The sequence below is a fragment of the Schistocerca americana genome, chromosome 8 (genome assembly GCF_021461395.2).
Source record: "Schistocerca americana isolate TAMUIC-IGC-003095 chromosome 8, iqSchAmer2.1, whole genome shotgun sequence".
NCBI lineage: Eukaryota > Metazoa > Arthropoda > Insecta > Orthoptera > Acrididae > Schistocerca > Schistocerca americana.
This window is the reverse complement of record NC_060126.1, coordinates 104,477,382-104,496,266: the sequence shown is the minus strand read 5'-3', so window position 1 is coordinate 104,496,266 and position 18,885 is coordinate 104,477,382. Positions and strand designations below refer to the sequence as shown.

General features: G+C 41.4%; 1 protein-coding gene across 2 annotated transcripts in view; it reads left to right on the top strand.

Moving 5' to 3' along the window:
• Positions 1–18,885, top strand: part of LOC124544611 (phosphatidylinositol 4-kinase alpha) — a 203,249-nt gene that overhangs the window by 139,235 nt on the left and 45,129 nt on the right. For both annotated transcript variants that reach the window (XM_047123207.1, XM_047123208.1), the window contains 3 exons: positions 4,169–4,297; positions 14,441–14,623; positions 18,621–18,816. In XM_047123207.1, the coding sequence (XP_046979163.1) occupies positions 4,169–4,297; positions 14,441–14,623; positions 18,621–18,816 (508 nt within the window). The remainder of the gene's footprint in view (positions 1–4,168; positions 4,298–14,440; positions 14,624–18,620; positions 18,817–18,885) is intronic.

Below are 18,885 nucleotides of genomic sequence, written 5' to 3'. Positions count from 1 at the left end.
TAGGCATGTTGGTGAGCTACTGATGTTTGAAAATGCATATCAGCTATGTTTCCTTCTCCTCAATGTGCTCCTCCTAAAAGCCCTTTCACCTTTTGGATAGTGTGTTTGCATTTGTTAGTGTAGTCTTCACAATCTTCTGTGTTGACCTTGTGTACTGTGTTGTCCAATAAATCCTGTATTGAGTCATTGAGTGAGATCAGCTCTTCTAGGGTTTTCTACAAGCAGTCCTGACATGTCCAATTCCTCTGCTGGCGTAGAAACATTGAACCCATTTATCTGGATCACAGAACATGTAGCTCTTGAGCGTAGAGTTCTCCTCTTGCATTGTAGTTTGTGGATAACCATAGTGATATCTTTCATTATGCATTATTTTTTCTTACTGCCACATGAGTGTGTCTGTAGCACTAGTCATCCCTGTCAGAATATTATTAAGAGATGACGCTGTTTTGCAGTATTCACTAAAGTACCCCCTAGGGTTTTCACTATTGCCAACAGGTAGTGTGGCTGTGCAGTATTCACCATTAACAACCCTTAGGAAAGTTCACTGTTGTTTGGCAGTCTAGTAATAAGCTAGCAGTCCCCTATGCGCTGTGTGAATAATACGCTAACTGCACAGTGTTACTCCATCACCAACATGCATGCACAGATTAACCATATACAGAAACAATCACTCAGAGATGCCCACGCAACAGCAGTTCCAATCGCCCCCTTTGTTATTTAATAATTCTCTTGGCTAACAGAAAAATGAGAGAAGAGGGTTGGCCATTGCAGCCAGATACATAGGCAGTTATTGAATTCTACCGTGTGCTTGAAACCGAACTATACAGTGCTCCTAAATGTATACAGTTCTATATTTATTGATATTTTTTAATTTATTTATGAAGTCACACTACGGAAACAGTTTATTAATTCTTTGAGGTGAGTAAATGGTCTGTAATCCATCTTACGTGGAAATTCACAGCACTCTTGCCACCTAGCTACAATGTGAAATTTAACTTGAAAATTACATTCTGAAGGCTTAAACTGACTCATTGGCTCTCATTATAACTTCTTCCAACATACAGTAATATCAGTAGTTACCTTATTAATCTTGAAATACCCCTGTGGCATTAATGGCAGCAACAAATGTTGTATTCTTTTATCTCTCTTCCTCGTATAATTTATCTGTGTGATCTGAAAGTGGCATGGTGTGATGATATTTTCCGATTTAAGTTGCTGTCAACATATAATCCTCTTGAATGTGTAGTAGCAATTTATCTCTCCTCATAGTTTCTTGGTTTGGCACCAAAATGTTGTTAATCACAAGTATTTAAAGAAATTCAACATAGTAACTTCAGCTCACACATTTATTCACAGCATCCATTACAGTTACAGTTCTGTACTCACATGTTCTCCAGAGGGCAGCAAAATCTGCAGTTTTCTATAAGGCATCTACAGATTGAAGTCTTTTGTTCCCTGCTACCAGCCAGCACCCTGCTTACTTCTGATGATATTTGTAGTCAATAACTATCCATCATACCATAATTTTCTCTAGCAGTGTGCTGTCTCCACTCTCTCTGTAAGAAGTCCTAAAATTTACATAATCTCTAATGCTTCAAGGATGTCTCTTTATTTTAATCAGTGTTGTTAGGTGCCAATGTTTTCGAGCTGCGAAGTACAGTTGGTTAAATGATGGTGCAGCAGATCCTCAACTTTAGTCTGTGTGAGGGGCTTTGTTTCTCAACATACTTCCCTTACTGAAGGAACATCTGTCTTGTCCTGTTATTTTCTTTAAATCTTTAATTTGAGATCTTATTCATAAAACATGGTGAACCGTGTTCACAGGTACTTACTAACATATTTAAAGCCTAATCTATCTGCATGCAGCAAGATATTGGGTACCTTCACGTTGAACATCAGCATGTATTCCATTTTACTTCTTTTGATCTCCCAGACAGGTTTTCACAGTGTGTTACTTTATGTGCTCTACTATTCCTTAGAATTTATCTTTGCCTTAGCTCCACAACACTATGTCCCTTTAAAGGCTCTCCGTTTATTATGTTTGTTCAGTTCTACATCGTTCCCCTGTTGCAGTCATTGTCACTGATGACCCCTTCCAGCTTTAGACTGACTGAAAGTGGGGACAGTGCATCATGCTGCCCCAAACTGCATTTCACTTCAAACATCAGTCACCTCTCCACCATACAAAAGTGTCACTACCAGTCCAGATGTTTCCCTGAAATTCTACATCTTAACTGCAGAATGATTCTCTTCCCTTTAGCTTTTCCACCACTGTCTTCATGTGTATTATTCTTCCTCAACCTATAGATGCACTTCTTCAGTTTTTAGATAATCATTGCTGGTACCCATGTTTTCCTTCTCTCCTTGCAACATCCTATGACTTTTTACCGTCTACAATGAATATTTATTACTATGAAAATTGTTCTAATATTTGTCCCTTAATTTGATACTGTGTTCTCATTATGTTATTGTAGTTATTATTTTTACAATATTAATTGATTTTAATAGTGAATATTAACAAGTGAAAATAGTAAATTACGTTTTTCTAAAAGTTATCATCTAATGTCACACAAATGTACTTGCTTTAATCATTTTTAAATAAAATATGACTTATCTCGTTTAATTGTGTAAAAAATCCAGTACCATTGAGAAACACTGAAAAAAAGGCAGCAAGTTTTAAATTGCCTGCTGTGTTAATGAAAAATTAAACTGTAAATACACACATCAAAAACATTTTGTGTCACCCCCAGTTCCCAGAACTCTTGAAGACAGATGTTGACCATGGATATTGTATCACAGACACAGTCCCTTTGACTGTTCAGGGATGTCACTAAAACTGCCCAAAGACGAAAACAGCCAAGCACGAGCAGCACTTATTAGACGGAGAGGGTCCAACAACTGATCAGTTCCAGTTATTCCACCAGGAAGGAAGTACACAGCTCATGTTGTCTGTAGTTCAACCACGCCGAGACGGTCAATACCGCAGTTCAATCACATCCACGTTGTTACATTGTGTGAGGAAGGGCTCTCAACAAGGAAAGTGTCCAGGTGTCTCAGAGTGAAGCAAAGTGATGTTGTTCAGACATGGAGGAAGTACAGAGAGACAGGAACCATCGATCACATGCCTCACTCAGGCCACCCAAGGGCTACTACTGCAGTGGATGACCACTACCTACGGATTATGGCTCGGAGGAACCCTGACAGCAACGCCACCATGTTGAATAATGCTTTTCAACTTCACTCCTGATGTCCATGGTGAGGTCCACCTTTGCAACCATGACACCATACAGCACGGTACAGATGTGGGCCCATGCCTCAGATAGATAGAGTCAACGTGACCCACCAACCATTCTTGAGGGATCTACACCGAATTGCCGTTGAGGAGTGGGGCAATTCCTTGATGAACTTGTGGATAGTATGCCATGACAAATACAGGCATGCATCAATGCAAGAGGACGTACTACTGGGTATTAGAGGTACTGGTGTGTACAGCAGTCTGGATCAACCTCTGAAGGTCTTGTTGTATGGTGGTACAACATGCAACGTGTGGTTTTCATGAGCAGTAAAAAGGCGGGAATGATGTTTGTGTTGATCTCAATTCCAATTTTCTGTACAAATTCCAGAACTCTCTGAACCGATGTGCTGCAAAACTTTTTTTGATATGTGTATATTATAAATCACGTACAGAAATGTTTAGGAGCAACTACTTGTGCCATGAGAATACATGCCAACTTTAGAGACATAAAAGCAAGGTAAGTTTACAAGCCATACGTATTTTGATTCATCGATATCCTACAGATAATGTTTTAAAATAACTCATATCTCATACGAAAGGAACTTATTGCAGAAGATTAAAATTTGTTCTCAGCAGTCAGATCCAGTCTGAAAGTAATAAAGCAGGAGGAAGTAGTCACACTGGGAAATTGACAGTATTCAGACATAAATATATTTAGCATATGTGTCTGTTTTTCAAATGACGCGTGCCAAACCATTTTTATTGTAAATATTACTTACGGAATATATTATTATCAGACTAATGTCGTTATTGTATGTCACCTGAACTCTGTACTGCTGCTATATCTCATGAAATTTGGTGGCAGTCTAAAATGTCTGATAATAATTACTAGCATACTGGGTATCCAGCTGTTCAATTATTATCTGTTTGCAGTGTTCTGTTGACAAGAAATTGGGGCTCTTCTCAGAGGATGTGGATGAAGTAAGCCCCCTAGCAGCATATGAAGGTTGTAAACTTGAGCCTTGTCCACCTTTTGTGAGGCCACATGACGTTTGGGTACAGGTAGGTAAAGAAAATTTCAGTTTTATGAGGTATATTTCTTACTTTTTTTATTTCCTTACCTGTTTTTATAAATACCTCAAAATGGTATTAATTAAAGCCCATTACTAAAAGCTATTCATTTCTAAAAGATATTTCATTGAGGCATACATGAGCAACTCTGGGAATTGTGGAATACATTCGTTTAAACTAAGAGCTATGTTTTTTGCAAGTATGTGCTTGTATTCTGTTAAAAAAAATTGTTGCACTCTTCCACAATACTTACAAGGCTTTCATTACACAACATTACCCTGTGTGAAAACAAATTCTTGTTGCTTCATATTGTTCGGGTGTTATGAACTAAGTACATAACAACAGAATTGTTGGATTCATCAAAGTCAGTGGATCGCCCTTTATTTCATGGCACTTATTTTGTCATTATCACCCAACAGTAAATCTCTGTACTGAAGCTGTGGAGCTGCCAATTGCCATGAAGTACAGCCTCCTCATGAAGTGTGAAGTTTACAGCATCCTGTCTTTTACCCAGTTACCAGATACCTGCATTACTACTCTTTTGTGAGTCATCCATGAGCAACAAGGTTGCTAGGAGTCTGCGAGACCCATAAGCTAACAGTGTTAGCTGTTGGTCTTCAGCAGTGGTGGAACTTGATTACTGAGGATATCCAAACATCTACTAGAGTTACAAAAGCACAAGAAGAAAAATGATTCTGAATATATTTTTAGTTCTTAGTTATCAAATTTTAAGTGAACATCATAGTCACATTGTCATATGAGATGTGTTCAAAAACGATGGAATTTTTGTTTTTGGAGAAAATTTTATTTAGTATGTACATGAATGTTATCCACTTTAAAATAGTCCCTGTCAGATTGTTATAACCTTTAATCACTAATAAAGTGCGTGGATATACAAAAGTAGAAACAATAGCGGGTTACATGCTATTAACTCCGTATCTGTCATTCGACTGCCGTGCCGTGACATGCGGCCGGCGCTGTTCATAGCCAGGTGGCGCTCCCGCACTCGGCCGAGCTGCGGAGCGCCTCTATCGCCATGTTTGCGTACTGACGTAGCGGCACTTTTAAATCTCGTGGCACTGTCACAACACTTTTCCCCCCTTTGAAAAAAAAACACTCTCTTCCTTGGAGACACGGACAGTGCGGAGACTTCCATGGCCTCTTGGGAGGCCCCGAGAAGATCCCACGGAGAAACACGAGAGTATGGTCGAAAATGTCCAGGACGGAAGCTTGCGCGTGGAACGTGCCTCCTGGATGATGGGTGTAAACTCCGGAGCAGCATCCATAGGTGTCGTGGACCTGAGGGTGTGCTCCAGCGAGATGGGTCCCGGAGAAGGCGGCATCGCGACTGGGGCCGGTTCCGGCGTACTCGGAAGCAGGAGCGACGTCGGCTGCAGCAACACGCATGGAAGATCAGCAGCAGCGACAGGACTGGCTGCTCGGGCTGGTGGAGGCGAAAGAAGGGGCGGTGGCACCGGAGTGGCCACCACTCGTGGGCGCATCGGGTCGTAATGGCGAACAACCATGCCGTCGTACGTACGTATTTCACAAAGCCGGCGGCCGCGACGAGCCTGGACCACCCCTGGAATCCATTTAGGGCGAGATCCATACCCTCGTGCCCACACGTCGGCACCCACCGACTATTTTCCCGCACGAGGGGACACAGTACAAGGCCTGACAGGGTGAAGCAGGTGCAGTAGAGTGCGCGGTTGGCGGCCATGCAAGAGTTCAGCAGGGCTGTGATCACCTAGAGGCGTGAAGCGATAAGAACTCAGAAATTGCAACAGAGCGTCATTTGTGGAAAAATCACTAAGGAATTTTTTTCATCTGGCTTTTGAAAGTGCGGACAAGGTGCTCGACCTCCCCATTCGATTGTGGACGGAAGGGCAGTGCTGTAACATGATGAATCCCTTGTCCAGTACAAAAATCACGGAAGGCGTGCGAAACGAACTGAGGGCTATTGTCCGTGACAATCGTGGGTGGAAGACCTTCTAGCGCAAAGATTTTGGACAAAGCCAGCGTTGTTGCCGCAGTGGTGGGCGACGGACATCGAACAACAAATGGAAACTTCGAGAAGGCATCAATCAACAGTAGCCAATAAGTGCCGAGGAAGGGGCCGGCAAAGTCAGCGTGCACCCGTTCCCACGGCTGCGCCGGATCAGGCCACGGAGAGGGCATTGTACGGGGGGCAGCCAGTTGTTGAGCACACTGACCACACGCAGCGACCATGTGGGCGATGTCCGAATCAATACCGGGCCAATAAACGTGCCTGCGGGCCAGGGACTTAGTCCGAGAAATCCCCCAATGGCCTTCATGCAATAGTTTGAGAACATCTTTGCGAAGAGATGCTGGCACCACGACCCGTGGAGATGCGCCATCCGTGGCCAGAAGAACAACACCCTCACGAACAGACAGACAAAGGCGCAAGGCATGGTAGTTGCGAAGGGGATCCGATGCCCGGCCCTTGGTCCTGTCTGGCCAACCCCGTTGAACAAAACCGATCACCTGATGCAGGACCGGGTCCTGCGCAGTAGCCGACGCGACCTGCGAACCTGTAAGTGGAAAACCCTCGACCGCACGACGTTCTTCCTCATCAATGTGGAAACAGAGTAGTTCATCTCGATCGAAAACCAGGTGGGGGCCCATCGGCAAACGCGACAACGCGTCAGCGTTGGCGTGCTGGGCCGTGGGGCGATAGTGGATCTCATAGTGAAAACAAGACAAGTATAAGGCCCAACGTTGCAGGCAGTGAGCTGCCTTATCCGGAAGCGACGCCGAGGGGCTGAACAGAGAGACCAGCGGCTTGTGGTCGGTGATGAGGTGAAACTTAGAACCATACAAAAAAACGCTGAACTTTTTTAGAGCATAAATGATAGCGAGCGCCTCCTTTTCGATTTGCCGTTGGGCATCGTTGAGGGTCTTGGAAGCGTAGGCGATGGGTCATTCCAACCCATCCTCATACCGATGGGTGAGAACAGCCCCTAGGCCATACTGTGACGCGTCAGTCGCCACGACCGAGTGCTGACCCGGACGGAATGTTGCAAGACAAGGTGCCGACTGCAATTGAGCCTTCAGGCGGACAAAAGCCTGCTCACACTCGTCGGACCAGCAGAAAGGAACGTTTTTGCGTAACAGCTGATGCAGAGGATGAGCCACCGCCGCCGCGGAGGGAATGAATTTGTGATAATAAGCAATCTTGCCTAGAAACGCCTGAAGTTCTTTGACCGTAGACGGCCGGGGTAGAGCGGTAATGGCCGCAACATGCTGTCGTAGAGGACGTATACCCTCACGGGACAAGTGGAAACCGAGATAAACAATGGAGGGTTGGAAGAACTGTGACTTGTCCAGATTGCACTTCAACCCAGCCGAATGCAGAACCCGAACAGTGAACGCAAATTGCGAAGGTGCTCCTCAGCGGAGGCCCCCGTGACAACAATGTCATCCAGGTAGTTGATGCAGCCGGGAACGGAAGACGTGAGCTGTTCCAAAAACCGCTGAAAAATGGCCGACGCGCTAGCGACGCCAAATGGTAACCACTGGTACTGATACAACCCACAAGGAGTGTTGATGACGAGAAATTCCTTGGAAGACGCATCCAACGGCAACTGATGGTACGCCTCTGATAAGTCAAGTTTGGAAAAGATCTGGCCCCCAGCGAGCTTGGTAAATAACTCCTCAGGACGGGGAAGAGGATAAGTGTCAATGAGGCACTGAGCGTTGACAGTGGCTTTAAAATCACCGCACAATCGCAGACTCCCGTTTGGTTGAGAAACCACCACGATTGGCGATGCTCATTCACTGGAGGTAACAGGAAGGAGAATCCCTGCAGCTATTAACCTGTCTATCTCAGCTTTGACAGGCGCACGCAACGCCATCTTAACAGGGTGTGCCCGGAAAAACTTAGGGCGAGCTGTAGGTTTAAGAGTAATGTGGGCTTCAAAATCCTTGGCCCGACCCAGACCAGCAGAGAACACGGACGAGAATTCAGAACACAATCCATCCAGCTGTTGATACGGAATATCTTCAGATATGAGGTGCGCATCATCATCAATGGAGAACCCGAACAACTGGAAAGCATCATAACCGAACAGATTTTCCATGCCCGCATGATCCACCACATAAAACGTGAGGTGCCTAACAACAGACTTGTAGGCAGTGGAAGCATCAAACTGGCCAACGATAGGAATTTTCTGCTTATTATAAGTTCGCAGATGTCGCGTAATGGGAGACAAGGGAGGGGAGCCCAACTCCAAATACGTGCGAGAATTAATGAGAGTTACTGCAGAGCCAGTGTCCACTTGCATGCGAATGTCTTTATCCAGAACACGAACAGTAACAAACAACTTATTTGTTTGAGAAAGCACACAGTTAACATCCATGTCCGGTGCCTCGTCCTCGTCGACAGGAGCTTTAGGAGACTGACACACAGAAGCAATGTGGCCTTTTTTCCTACATGAATTACACGTGTCCCAACGTTTTGGACACGCGGCCCTGTCATGCTGTACGAAACGACGTGGACAAGAAGGAAGTGCGGAAGGAACCTGCTTCTGTGGTTGCTGTTTTCGCTGTGAGCGTGGTGGCCCAACGCGACGTTGTTGACGCGAGTGAACCGCCGCCACAACGTCGTTCCCCTGTGATACAGGCAAATTGTCCGCGTCGAAAGTGGTCTGTACAGCGCCCACATCACACCACGCGTCTATTTGAGCACCAGCAGCGTGAGACACTTCAAAAGATTGAGCGATGCTGAGAACTTCCGACAACGACGGGTTTGGCAGTTGTAAGGCACGTTGCCGAACTTCTTTATCAGGAGCAAGCCATAGAATAGCGTCCCGAACCATTGAATCAGCATAAGACTCATGATGAGTGTCCGTGACAAACTGACATTTCCTACTCAGACCGTGTAGTTCCGCCGCCCAAGCCCGGTAAGATTGATGGGGCTGTTTACAACACCAGTAGAACGCCACGCAGGCGGCAACGACGTGGGTGTTTTTTCGGTAATAGTTAGACAATAATTCACACATTTCTTGGAAGGACAGAGAGGCAGGTTCCCGCAGAGAGGCTAACTGAGATAGCAGCTGATAGATCCGTGGGGAAATCCAAGATAGAAATAACGACTTACACATAGGAGCATCAACAACGCCGAAAGCCAAGAAGTGTTGCCGCAAACGCTTCTCATAATCCTCCCAGTCTTCAGCGGCCTCGTCGTAAGGAGGGAATGGAGGCAGAGAAGAGGAAGACAGGAGATGAGTAAGCGACGTCGACAACGCCTGAATAGCAGCCGTCAGCTGTGTTTGTTGTGCCTGAATAGCAGCCATCAGCTGTGTTTGTTGTTCAATGAGCACTTGCATAAGCTGTTCCATGTCTGCCCTGACATGAACACACAATGCCACAACGCAGGAAAAAAAATATCCGACCTCGTCGCCAAAAAGTGTTATAACCTTTAATCACTAATAAAGTGCGTGGATATACAAAAGTAGAAACAATAGCGGGTTACATGCTATTAACTCCGTATCTGTCATTCGACTGCCGTGCCGTGACATGCGGCCGGCGCCGTTCATAGCCAGGTGGCGCTCCCGCGCTCGGCCGAGCTGCGGAGCGCCTCTATCGCCGTGTTCGCGTACTGACGTAGTGGCACTTTTAAATCTCGTGGCACTGTCACAACACAGATATTACACACATTTGACAACGGCCCTTTTTCCAGTCCCAAAACACTTTGGGGATTAGATAGCTTTTAGCTCTCTTAGAGATGAGATTTTAATCTGATTTATGCTTCTAAAGTGACAGCCTTTTGACATTATTTTTGGGAAGAGAAAAAGTCGCACGAAGCCATGTCTTGCAAACATGGAGGCTCTGGCATCATAGTGTATTTATTTATTTATTTATTTATTTATTGGTCAAGAATTCATGAAAATCAGAGAAGTCAACAATTGTGTCACCATAAACCCAGCCTCCCATCACCAACTGCCCCTCTCCACGTAAATTAGATTTGATTTAATTTCATTCCAATTGATCCGTAGTGAGGAGGTCCTCCAGGATGTGGAACATGTCAGAAAAACAACAATACATGACAAATATTTACAACTAAAACAAATAAGCTAATGTACCATTCCACAGGTCCCAAGTGGAATGATCATCATTTTTTAATGAACACTATATGAAAGAGTCATTTTACAAATACTAATGCACTGAATTTAAAATAAAAATGTTTTGTATTTATTTATAAGGTCATAAACATGTAATACAACTACTATAATACTTATTTACATTGAACACATTACTGCACTGAAATGGTGCAGAAGTTAGATTGTACTTACACACACACACACACACACACACACACACACACACACACACACACACACAATAAGTACAATATAACTTCTGCACAATTTCAGTGCAGTAATGTGTTCATTGTAAATGTGTGTGTGTGTGTGTGTGTGTGTGTGTGTGTGTGTACTTGAAATGTCTGGTCTGAGGTATTCCATAGCAGCATCTACTGAACCTGACAACCCCATCTTTTCAGTAACAGTTATAAAATGTTTGTTAAAAAGTTCTGCAACACTATACACATCTGTCACCAATGTATCATTTACTCTTAACGCTATTTGTCCCTATTCATGTCTGGTTCTACCAGTCTCCTCCTCCACTATATCCCATATAGTCTTTATTTTGTTATCTGATATGACAATCTTTTCCTTGTAACATATTGGCTTTGATGTCCGTATTACAGTCTTTAATATTTTGCAGTTTTTCTTATAATGTGCTATAGCATCAACATCGGAACTGTTTCGGATTGACAGATACAGTTTTCTTTTTGTTTTACAAGATACCCCTATTCCTTGAGTAATCCATGGCTTCTTTGTAGACTTTGCTCTAACCTTGGTAAGTTTTGGGGGAAAACAGTGTTCGAATAAGGTAAGCACTTTATTAGCAAAAGTGTTATATTTTTCATTCATGCCATGAGCACTGTAAACATCAGTCCAGTGAATGTCTCTGAGGAGTGTCCTAAAATAATCAATTTTTGGCTTATTGATTACCCTCTTGAGCTCAGATTTAACAGGTTTTATATCCTGTTCAGTATTAACATTTAACAGAAGGAACTGCATGTCATTGTCTGAGAGGCCATTGACTATTGGTTTTGTAATATAATTTTGTTCATTGGACTTTTCTATAAAGATATTATCAATGGCTGTTTGTGAGCAAGTGGCTACCCTAGTGGGGAACTTTACAGTGGGAATTAAGTTGAATGATAGTGTTACTAACTCAAATAAGTTCTTGTTCGGAGAGTCTTTAAGGAAATCTACATTGAAATCACCAGCAACCACTATTTCTTTGTTTTTGGTTGTTAAATGGGCCAGTACAGCTTCAAGGTGGTTTACAAACAGATTAAAGTTACCTGCAGGTGCTCGATATACACTTAATATTATGAAGGATTTTTTTGTGAAATTCTAATTCTGTTGCACATGCTTCCACATGCTGTTCTAGGCAAAATTTATGAATGTCTATGTTCTTAAATTTATGACAGTTCCTGATGAATGTGGCAACTCCTCCTTTCTACATTTCTGATCTACAGAAGTAAGACGCTAACCTAAACCCTGTAACACTTAAAAGTTCTATACCAGTGGTCATATGATGTTCAGAGAGGCAGATTATGTCAGCTGGGTTTGAAGACTCTAATTCATCTATGCAGATAGTTAATTCATGATACTGATACTGAACAAGTAAAAAGTACAACTTACTGATATTTCATCATCATAGCAAGAACAGCTCATGGTGCACTGTGCTTTTAAAATTGAAGAATACAGTTAACATTACCTTCACATTTGACCTCACATGTTGAGCTTTATTTAGTCTCCCAGAATGCTTCTGCTGGGATGATTGAGCCTTGGTTTCAACATTGTATCTGAATAACCCGTGTTTCTCACTTGTTATGACACATTTTGGTAGTTTGGCATCATTGTTGACTTCATGACTAACATATATTTCGTAGCAAAAACATCTAAGAAAATTTCATTGTATTAGCCAATTGATGTGCCAACATCATTAGCAACTTCAATGATTGTGGTTCGGTGATTGTTCAGTCATTTCTTTTACTTTTTCCGTGATTTCATCTTCAGTGTTTCCATGGCCTACTTCGCTTATACCACTTGTAAAACCATGTTTTACTAAGAGAAGTCACACCCAAAGCATTATTTAACATTTTTAAACCTTAACTGCACTTTATTGTGTTCTTATAATAAAATTTAGTACAAATTCTGTGATTCATTTTTAACCAAGATAAATAATTGCTTATATGTCTGAAACACATGTAATCTTTCTAACTGCTGACAACAGATTAAATATATGATATCACTAATACTTTTCAGTCATGTTTAGCAACACAACAACGAAAAAATCATGCAAATGGGAATAATACAGCAGACAAAATTACAGAATTTCCATTACTTTTTGAACACACCTCAGATACACTAAAAAGTCTAATCATGGATATTCTATTGACTGCTCAGCTGTGTTCCCTGTATGAGCCATTAGGATTCACTTACCAAAGAAATTTACAGTCTATAATCCTGAGCTACTTGCAGTATTGAAAGAAATTGAGGAAATGTGATAAGATACACCACCATGAAATTCTTTTAAGATATTTCAACAGACATACCAAGCAAAGCAACAGTTCAGCAAGTTTCAGGATTCCATCCTTTCCTCACAAAATCGGGGTACCAGGGCATTAGAATTTAGACAGATGAGTTGGCTGATTTGGCAGCTAAATATGCCCTAGACAGAAACACAGCGGTGCATGAGAGTCCCTTGTATATCATCAACTAACTGTGAAGGTACAGGAAAGTTTGTCAGTGGAAAGAAGAGTGGCTGAAAGTGAGGAATATGAAGTTGCAGGTAGTGAAACCAACTACTCATCCGTGGTGTATTTCCTTCCAATCACTTATTTTAGATGAATTCACTCCAATATGTTGGCCAAATTGATATGTTGATTCCTTCTGCAGGGGATACTGTCCAGTGTGTGGTACTTTTGAGATGTAGATGTTAGCATGCCTAATTAGAAAGACCAGTAACCCCACACAACACACACACACACACACACACACACACACACACACACACACACACACCTGATTCTTTAAAGAATCAAATTTCCATCTGTAAAATGACATATTGTCTGAACTATGTGTTGTACAATGATATAATTTTGCAGGTACATCAGTGATATATGTGGATACTACCTGCAAAACATGTTGTGAATAGAGTTAGTAGTAAAGTAGTAATAAATTAAAATGTTGTGCCTGATGCTGCAGTTTTACAGCCTGAACGGAAAATTTCATAAACTGTCTTCCTTTCATTATTTTGTATATTTGGGGGTGGGTGGTCAGTGGGAAGAACTTGCTTAAAGCTTTGAAATTACACTTTTGTTGGAAGTGCTCTCATTCTCAAATACTAGATGAATTATTGCTAAATTATTTTCACTGTTTTTAATTTCTGACTTTAATGTGTCAAAACATTCCTCCTGACTGAGATTTTCTTATAATTATTGGCTGTATTACCTGGTTTTTAGAAATGCTGTTACATTTATGTTGTTATTCTAGTACTTAGAGATAAAATATCTATCTCATTTATCTGTGGTGGTATATAATTTTACTTTGTTTAAGAGTGCTAATGACTGATTTATATGCTAACAACAACAACAACATTGATTTTCTCATTGCTTGGACACTGCAATAGTTGTCAGTGGAGATCCAAAACATTTGTCCTGGTTCCTGAAAGGACCACTGGAACTCAATATCATTTTGATGCCTCTCTGTGCTTACACCCAAGAAATTTGCTGTGGTGTAACTACTACATCAGTTCAACCTTCAGTCCTCTCAGGATCGATATGTGGGCATTAAAAAAATGATCAGCAACCTTCGAAAGAGCTGAGAACCTGAATTGCAATGTTTAGCTATCCTTTTCTCCAGAATTTGGTGTCTACTTGGGAATCTGTGTACTGAAACTGTGTAGACTGTCACAATTGTTTCATATTGTGCAGTCCTGTAAACCTAACTTAAAAATTCTCATTTTCAGAAAAAGTTCCCATAAGATAGGTTCTAGAGTTTTGTTTGTAACACATTCTTTACATTTGTGCAGTTCCTGTCAGAGGTGGTGGAAACAGCTAAATATTGCAACCAGGAAGTTGTGGAAATGCTGGCTATGCTGTTACATCGGTCGTTACCAACAACAGTTGGTGTGGGTCGTCAGACACGACATGTTGTTTCAGCAGGAGCTAGATTCCGGCTTCTGGCATGTGGGCTGTCATTGCTACAAGGAGATGTAAGTATTGACATAATATAAGGGAACTGTACTCTAATATAGACAGAATTTTTAATTTCCTGATTGCAAGGGATCTGAAATTGTAGCATCTATTTTTTTTTGCATAGTTCACATCAAATATTTTTTTCATTAGAACACTGCTCTCAGAAACTTCCCTATCCAATCTGCTGTAACAGTAGCCCTATAAGAAAACATGATAGAGCTTGGTTGTTTGTAAATTTTAATTTGGTTAGACAATTACACGAATCATTTTTTGCGTATATGTTTACATGTCTGTACTGATGTTCCTTTGTGTTAATTATGCCTTTACTTTTTGGGCATACAGTATTGGTTGCAGCACTGTAGCCCACATACAGGTTTGTTGTGGCAGCTGCTTCCTCCTCACTTTCCAACAAGACATCAATGCTCAGTGAATCCATTTCACTGCAACTGGTATACTACTCAGTCTGCATACCAGACAGTGAAATCTGATGCATATCTTTACTCAGTTGTGGAATTTTAAATGACTTGTCATCTTAACTTAGGAGCAGACCAGTTCTCAGCATTCATCATAAATCAGAAATGAACCCACACTCAGTGAATTTCATTTTACCTCATTAATTCTGAGCCAGATCATTGAAGAAGAGTATACAGCAAAGAAAAATCCATACCATCATTCTTCATTGTAATTTGACATTTAAATAACACATGAGACTATTAAAGACTATTTTGGCCTTCATTCACTGCCAACTCTCATATAGCACATTTGTATTAAGAAAATATGTTTCCAGTGGGTGGCTTGCCATACTATTAATGCGCATGAGGCAGCAAAGCTTGAATAACATTGACAAGTGCCACAATTTTGAGATCAAGAGCTACCCTGAAACTAAATGTTGGTAACCTGTCACCCAAAAACACTTTCCCGGACTATAAACAACGGGTTTGAAATGTCACTCAGGCAGACTGGCAGCATGGTTGGTTTAGGACTATAAAGCTGTCCATACAGAGTTGCAGGAGGTTCCTTGGAAGCTCTAACTAGAGTGTGTCAGGTATGTCAAAGAGTCACAGCAGTCAGAAAATTTCAGTTTGTCCCTAGTACTGTGTTCACTGTTTTTTGTTCTCTTAACACATCTCCTAAATTGTTTCATCAATACAAGAAAAAGAGTGACTTGTCACCACATGTCACTTTTTCCAGTGATTGTTTGGTATAGGGATTTTTTTACATTTTCATGCTCAGATGTGTCTTTAATCATACCAAGGGAATAATGACATTACATTCATTGCAGGCATTTGACAAACTTGGTGGGAACTCTTGCCATGCAAAAAGTCTTCGATGAAGCATTTTACTTTTGTTGGTGAGTAATGCAACCAGTGGTAAATATTGACCAAATTTATTATTGCTCACTGGTTCTGTTATTCACCAACAATCATTAATGGCTGTGGAGTTTACAAGCTCCAGCATGTATTACACCATTCTGTTTATCATAGCTAATCATTTATCCACGCATGTTGGAACCTCAGAGTCTGCATAAGCAACTCTGTTGTACGAGGGCTGTTCAATAAAGAATGATCATAATTTTTTTTGTGGTCATAATTTCTCATGCTAAAATTTAATCTTATGATATTCTGTTAGCTTAATGTGCAACAAACACGACGTAGTAGCTTCATTGTTGCGACTCCCGGTTCCCCCCTATGAGAGGCAGGCAAGGTCAGACATGTTCAGTATCACCTACCACTGCAATGGAGCTAACACCCAAGGAACAATATGTGGCTTTGAAATTCTGCTTTCGTCTCAACAAATCTTCAGCTGAGGCCTATACAATGCTACAGGAGACATATGAAGAGTCTGTTCCTCCTACAGTACAGCTCGAAGTTGGTGTAAAATGTTTGAAGACGGGAGATAATCAATTTCAAAGGAAGGTGGACCCGGTGCTCCAGTTACTGCTCTTACGGAAGAAAACATCAGCATTGCTGCTGTCATTATGAGAGAGGATCAACGAACTACTTTAAGATCACTTTCTGATATCTGAACATTTCATTGGGTGCCACCCACATGTTGGTGACAGAAAAATTACACATAACACGTGTTTGTGCGCGATGGGTTCTGAGACTGTTGATTCCCGAACAAAAGGACATTCACATGCAGGTCTGCATGCAGTTAAAGTTGATGTTAGAGGAAGAGACTGAGTTTCTTTCAAATGTAATCACTGCTGATGAAAATTGGGTACATCATTTTGATCCTGAGAGCAAACACCAAAGCTCAGTGTGGAAATCTCCTTCATCACCAACCCCCAAAAAAGCAAAAGTGGTTGCTTCTGCTGGGAAAGTTATGGTCATCTCATTCTTTGATATTCATGGAATGATTTATCAGCATGTTGTACCTGCACACAGACCAGTAGCTGGACAATACCACAGTGATGTCCTGAAAACATTGCAAATCCATATCAGGCTCAAAAGATCACATTTCCATGAAGCAGGCTGGATGCTGCACCACGATAATGTGTGGCAACATATTGCCAATGTTGTTGCTGAATATCTTGCAAAAATCAACATGAACTGCATCCCTCACCTTCCCTATAGTCCGGATTTGGCCCCATGTGTCTTTTTTCTATTCCCGAACATGGAGAAACGCCTTCGTGGGAGGAATTATCAATCATCAGAAGCAGTGGTGAAGGCTGCAGAGGCGATTTTGAAGGACCTCTCAAAAAATGGTTTCCAGCATGTATTTGAAGACTGTAACCAACATAATTGTCAGGAAATAGTTCTGCATCCATAATGTGTATCATGGACATCATTGTGTAAGTAGGTTGTTGCTACAGTAAATCAAATTGGCCTGTAGAATCATCATTTAGAGACCATAGCTGAGTGAGTGGCAGAACTGAAACAAGAACTATGCCAGCACCAGCATTGCTGATGAATTTCACTCTCTCTGCTGCTGTTCCAGTGACAGTGCCATGTTTCACTTTGTGTTTAAAGAATATCCATGACAAATATTAAAATTTGTTAAACACATTTTTGAGGCCCCAGTCATTAAATACAAGTATTTTTGGGTGGAAGGTGGCAGATTAGACATTTTGTCCCTTAACATAATTTTGATCATTGTGGGTACCCAAAAAACCAGGAAACATTCAGCAGATCTCATTTTGTTATTGCTGCCCACATGCTTTTATGTGTTTTTGGCATTTAGGACAGACTTAATTTTACTGGATTCATTTGTCTTCTTCCAGAACAATGTGTCTGGATTCATTAGCTTGTGTTATAAATTTTGCATATGGAAATTGTGCTTTCTGTGTACACAAGTATCAAAAATGCTTTTATCCTGAGCTAGGTGATAGGATGTTCATGCCATGCAACAATTTAGATGCAGGTCTTGGGCTTACACAAGCCAGGTATACCAAAACAACAGTGTAGTCTGTATCACACCGAAATATGCAAAAAGAGAAGCGTGCTGTGCTTCTATACTCCAGCAGTAAACTAATGTTTGCATTGATATGATTCATGTAGTCAGAGGATGTGTTCAGTATATCAGTACCTCCATAGAGATAGTTGGCCTTGAAATCACTTTGTTAAAAGGCATGTACTGAAAACATTCCACAATATTATTTCCAAAATACGATACTGTTGTGGAGCCTGTCACTGTGTCATTTCTTGCTAGCACTGAGAACTTGAGTAGCAATTTTATTTTGATGCATCTGTCATGATACTGCTTTATGAATCAGAAGGGAACGTATTAAATTTGTTAGGTATTGCAAAGATTTATACAACGACACAGAATTGTTTGTTGATTCAGAGCAGAAAACAGTTTGTAACGCTGCCTAACAGACTGCCTTGGCAGATTTGGGAAAGTTGATCATGACTATACTTTTGTATTGAATTGTGCAGTTTTGGCAAACAAAGTGAGAAGGTTTATTTTGACACATTGCTTGGGATTACTGAGGATGTTGTTTGAATTTCAATTGATTAATAGATAAAGCATTTTTCCCATTGTCAGAGTAAGAAGCTGTTGTAAATTCAACAGGTATTGCCACGATCCTTGGCTCGCAATGTTTTGCGTGAACGTGTCTATGCTTCTTGCCTGGACTACTTCTGCAGTCCTCCTCCACACTGCCCAACACAGAATGAGAACGAACTCCGAGAGGACATTCTGGTGCTTGTACGCTTCTGGCAAGCTATGCATTCTGACAAAAAATATCTCAAAACATCTGTAATAGGTGGTAAGTTATATTATTGAGTAGATGTTAAGGGCTATCTTTCTTTCATTTTGAACTGATGCATGCAGTTCA